Below are 6000 nucleotides of genomic sequence, written 5' to 3' on the forward strand. Positions count from 1 at the left end.
AATATTATCTACCAATGATGGCTGAACATGCACAGTGCTATTCTTACAAGATATTTCCAATAAAACATGCAAGCACTGTTCTGAAGTTGGCTGCAATCACTGGAAAGATGCCTCAGACAGCAGAATCAGGAGTGCACAGTTTGGACCAGCGGTGCAATGATGAACAGTCACGGAACGTCAGAAAGTTGGTTTGCTGGGACCATTGCATTTCTAATTGAAAACATGGCAATAATACTTGAAATAACAAGTAAACCTTCTAAGTTGTCATAAAGGCGATGCAGGTCATAAGATGTTGAATGAAATGATACCTTAACAGTAGTCTTATTCCAGAGAAATCCATGTTTTTCTTATGTAAATAAGCAAAGATGGGCAGGACACAGATCTAAATTTGATTATTTTAAATAAAAGGGGGAGTTACCAGTGTGAGACATGTAATGACTGTTCTAATGATCTTACTGCAGAGCTGTGTGTTATTACAACTAAAACAGCATAGCAGAGCAGAACTTTCTCATTACAAACACATTTGGAGATATGTCAAGGAGATTTGACCTGCATCTCTTAACAGTTCATTTACATATTAAAAAAACATGGATTTCTTTGTAATAAGACAAAGGACTGCAAATACCAAGGTACCATATTATTCAGCTCCCTATAATCAGCCTGCCCATATAAACGGGATAGGAGGGATCCTACTGACAGATTCTCTTGTCTAGCCATAGAGAATACTTCTTCACCGCAAAATGTTTGTGCATTCAGTTTTGTGACATCCTATTCAAAATCCATATGGATTAAAATAGGTTGGTCACCTCTTTGAAGCAGTAACAGCTTTACTCTTCTGGGAAGGCTTTCTACAAGATTCTGGCATGTGCCTTATAAAATTTTGCCCAGTCATTATTGAGATCAGTATTCTGTGCTGTCCAGTCAAGTTCTTCCACGCCAGGAGGGTATGTTCCCACAGTCAGTAAATGCTGCGGGTTGGACGCTGCGTACATCCGCAGGGTCCAACCCCCAGTGGCCAGTTGTTACAGCATAGTGGATGAGATTTCAAGAAATACCATGCCCACTATGCATGCATCGACGCCCGTGGCTTCCTTGCGGAGACTGACATGCGACGCGTCTTTCCAGACCGCAGCATGTCTATTTATCTTGTGGAGACGCGAGTCTCCACAAGATAAATGTCACCCATACAATGTATGAGACGCATTGATTCCACACGGTTCAATGAACACATGCGGAATCACCTGTGTTCAAAAGCTGGCAGCGCTTTGGACGAAGCGGACATGTGATGCATCCAAAGCGCTGCCTATTACTGAACATGTGGACATACCCTAACTCTTTATCGACCTTGTTTTATGCACTGGTGAACTGTCTTCATAACATTTAAAGCACACGATTGTCCATAACATCTAGGTATGCTGAAGTATTAAGATTTTCATTGGTACTATGTTAGAAACTAGTTATGGGTGGAAAACCCCATAAAAAATAAAAGTGGAGTCCATACACAATAAAAGCTTTATTTGAAACATTGAGGGGTATTATTGATCAAATCCTGACTTTAAAGATTTAAAAACAATCACTCACCTGGCCCCTCCATCTTCCATCTGTTCCATTTGCTCCTTCAGTGCCCTGTAAGCAGTCTGTAATGTCACCAGCCTTTGCTTACGCTGCGCATGTGCATTTCGTAGCTCTACATTCTCCTTTACCTTAACAGAATGAAATGCAGATTATTACACTAAACACATGGATAAATAACAAGAATTTCAAGTACGGGAAGGAGAAATGAAAGAAATATAACTCACGTAAAACAGGTATTATCTGAACTAATCTTTCTAAAGAGTATAACATCTTTATCAAATAGAAGCACTTAAACTATTATATTAAACTGTTCAGACGTGACTGTAAGCGGTTCTGATATGTACCCCAATATCACTATAATGAAAAGGTTTGAGTATTTGGCTAAGTCCCGTATCCCTATGGATCTCCTCTTAGATCCTAATACAGACTATAAAGAGTATATAGTATGTACGCTGCTAACCAGATCCATGGGGCATGACACTCATCTGAGCACTTATGTCCATCCACTGCAGTTGCTAAGCTCCATACCCCTCCAATGATCAAAACTTTGCTTTGGCAAAGATTATTTCTTTCACAATAGCAAGCACGGCCTACAAGTCTCATAGGCTTACACTGAGAATGCGACTTCAAAACCTCACAGAAAACATTGTGTGATCCAGCTGGTCTCATTGGCGGTCTAACACGAGAATAAATCCCCCCTAATGAAATATAAATACTTTTTCGAAAATGTATTAAAAACATACATAAAGAAAAAATAGATATCACCATTACGTAAAAATGGGCCAGCGTTATTTGGTCCTAATACTGTTTTCTCACTTTGCACCATCATTATCTAGGTGACCACTGCTGAGCATTATCTATGTCTATTCTTGTCTTGTGTGGCAAATTTATCTTCAAAGGAAACGGCATTTTTATATAGGTTTTGTCTAGGTATCATTATAGTCAGACGAGGAGGAGCGGGGGCTTCATTCTTGCATTTCCTATTAAGAGTGCCAACCTCCACAGTTCGGTAGGGCGTTTTTTAAGGCTGTGCGTGGAAAGAAAAAAGTGGTTATCTTGTCACATGCAAAATGTGTCCTCTTGCTTGATTGGACCCTTATTCTCCCTCTTTTGGACATGGGGATATTTAATTTTTCTTTACGTATGTTTTTAATGCATGCTCAAAGTATTTCGGGTATATTTTATATGGGGGTTTATCCTTGAGTTAGAACGCCATTGAGACTAGCTGGATCACACAATGTCTTCTGTGAGGTTTGAAAGTCACATTTTTTCTGGTGTTAGGCTGTCTTGTTGAATCCTATAATTAAATAGTAACTGTTTATAGTCTAGTCTCATTGGAGGCCAGAAAAGAATCAGAACAAAGCATGGAAAGGGTGAATTAGTTTTAGAGTACATACTATTCTTTAGTCGTCTTTTAATTCATTTATTTTTTTTAAGGAAGGTGCTGTGACCAAAAAAACCCCGCAATTCTGATATTCTAAATTTTTTGTCAGCATCGCGTTAACCGATGGGGCTAAATAATTTGAGATTTTGATAGATTGGACCTTAAAGAACACAGCAATACCACATGTATAACTATTTTTATATTTGTTACCTTCTTTATATTTAAAGGGAACCTGTCACCAGTTTTGGCCGATAAGAGTTGTGGCAACCCCTTTTCAGGGCTTATATACAGCATTCTATACTGCTGTATATAAGTCCCCGATCCAACCTGTGAGGCTGTGTGCACACGTTCAGGATTTCTCGCGTTTTTTGGCAGTTTTCAGCGGAAAAAAAACGCTAAAAAAAGCTTACATTAAGCATCCCATCATTTCAATGCATTCCGCAATTTCTGTGCACATGCTGCGTTTTTTTCCTAAAAAAAAAGCATTGCTGTAAAAAACGCAGCATGTTCATGAACTTTGCTGATTTTTTGCGTTTTTGATGCTATATAATTGCATTGAGAAGCTCCTGAAAAAAAAAACGCAAAAAACGCGCAAAAACCGAGCAAAAAAAACGCGAGGGGTTTTCCTGCAGAAAAAGTACGGTTTTGTTCAGGAAAATTCTGCAGACATTCCTGAACGTGTTAGACAATTAAGGAAAACTCAAAGCAAAATGCACACACAAAATATCCAGGGTAATATGTGAAATATAATAGAATAAAAGATACCCGCCTCTGCGTGTGCCTACATGGATAGTTCAACGAGGACAATCGGAAAATACAATCAACAACAGAGAAAAACACCTGAAATAAGTCCAGTGATAGAACAAAATCAAAATTGTATTTAATAAATATCAAAATGATAAAAAAAAGGGGGGGTTGGTGGGGACAATACCAGAACTTTAGGGGCACACCAAAGGGACTAACAAACTGCAGAGTATAGATTAATATAAAATAAATAAATGCATAAACACATAAAGTAGGAGACGGCAGTAAAAATGTGCGACAATTAATTAACCAGAACAATTACTAAATATGCTGCCACTCCGAGAGGTGCAATAAAAGTGCATACAAAAGGTGGCATAAGTAAGGTATACAAACAAATATACACTCACCGGCCACTTTATTAGGTACACCTGTCCAACTTCTTGTTAACACTTAATTTCTAATCAGCCAATCACATGGCGGCAACTCAGTGCATTTAGGCATGTAGACATGGTCAAGACAATCTCCTGCAGTTCAAACCGAGCATCAGTATGGGGAAGAAAGGTGATTTGAGTGCCTTTGAACGTGGCATGGTTGTTGGTGCCAGAAGGGCTGGTCTGAGTATTTCAGAAACTGCTGATCTACTGGGATTTTCACGCACAACCATCTCTAGGGTTTACAGAGAATGGTCCGAAAAAGAAAAAAAATCCAGTGAGCGGCAGTTCTGTGGGCGGAAATGCCTTGTTGATGCCAGAGGTCAGAGGAGAATGGGCAGACTGGTTCGAGCTGATAGAAAGGCAACAGTGACTCAAATCGCCACCCGTTACAACCAAGGTAGGCCTAAGAGCATCTCTGAATGCACAGTGCGTCGAACATTGAGGCAGATGGGCTACAGCAGCAGAAGACCACACCGGGTACCACTCCTTTCAGCTAAGAACAGGAAACTGAGGCTACAATTTGTACAAGCTCATCGAAATTGGACAGTAGAAGATTGGAAAAACGTTGCTTGGTCTGATGAGTCTCGATTTCTGCTGCGACATTCGGATGGTAGGGTCAGAATTTGGCGTAAACAACATGAAAGCATGGATCCATCCTGCCTTGTATGGAGCATCTTTGGGATGTGCAGCCGACAAATCTGCGGCAACTGTGTGATGCCATCATGTCAATATGGACCAAAATCTCTGAGGAATGCTTCCAGCACCTTGTTGAATCTATGCCACGAAGAATTGAGGCAGTTCTGAAGGCAAAAGGGGGTCCAACCCGTTACTAGCATGGTGTACCTAATAAAGTGGCCGGTGAGTGTATATACTAAGTGCAAATGCATAGTGTGAAGAGGAATAGAGAAAAACCAGCACAATCGCTGGATAATACAATACCTAGTGATAATATACGTATAAATATATGCTGCCCAAATACAGTCTCATAGCCTAAAAGAAGAAAAATAACTTTTACTATACTCACCTGGGGGGGCGGTCCAGTCCGATGGGTGTCACTCTTCTTGGTCCGGTGCCTCCCATCTTCCAGCCGGCCGGACACGACCAATCAGCGAAATTGGGGAGGGATTTAAACACCGCTTCACTTTTTACTATTGATGCTGGCTATGCAGCATCAATAGTAAAAACATAGAATGTTAAAAATAATTAAAAAAAAAACATTATATTCTCACCTTCCAGTGTCCGCGGCAGCCTTTCCCTCTCCTCGCGTTCCGGTCCCAAGAATGCATTGCAGCAATGACCCGAGATCACGAGGCGGTCTCGCAAGACCGCTACATGATCTCGGGTTATTGCCGCAAGGCATTACTGGGAACGGAGCGCCGAGAGGAGCATCGCTAAAAGACTTGGCTGGATCCGGGGGCCGACGGAAGGTGAGTATATAACTATTTTTTATTTTACTTGTTTTTTTAACAGGGATATGGTGCCCACATTGCTATATACTGCGTGGGCTGTGTTCTATACTGCGTGGGCTGTGTTATATACTGCGTGGGCTGTGCAATATACTACGTGGGCTGTGCAATATACTACGTGGGCTGTGTTATATACTACGTGGGCTGTGCAATATACTAAGTGCCTATGCTATATACTACATGGGCTGTGCTATATACTACGTGGCTGTACTATATACTACGTGCCTGTGCTACATACTACGCGGGCTGTGTTATAAACTACGAGGGCTGTGTTATATACTACGTGGGTTGTGCTATATACTACGTGGCTGTGCTATATACTACGTGGCTGTGCAATATACTACATGGCTGTACTATATACTACGTGGGCTATGTTATATACAATGTAGCTGTGCTA

General features: G+C 40.8%; 1 protein-coding gene across 3 annotated transcripts in view; it reads right to left on the minus strand.

The window, feature by feature from the left end:
• CNTLN (centlein) overlaps positions 1-6000 on the minus strand; it is a 578743-nt gene that overhangs the window by 307731 nt on the left and 265012 nt on the right. For all 3 annotated transcript variants that reach the window (XM_077249936.1, XM_077249945.1, XM_077249954.1), the window contains one exon: positions 1582-1703. In XM_077249936.1, coding sequence (XP_077106051.1) covers positions 1582-1703 — 122 coding nt within the window. The remainder of the gene's footprint in view (positions 1-1581; positions 1704-6000) is intronic.

The sequence above is a fragment of the Ranitomeya variabilis genome, chromosome 1 (genome assembly GCF_051348905.1).
Source record: "Ranitomeya variabilis isolate aRanVar5 chromosome 1, aRanVar5.hap1, whole genome shotgun sequence".
NCBI classification, from domain to species: Eukaryota; Metazoa; Chordata; class Amphibia; order Anura; family Dendrobatidae; genus Ranitomeya; species Ranitomeya variabilis.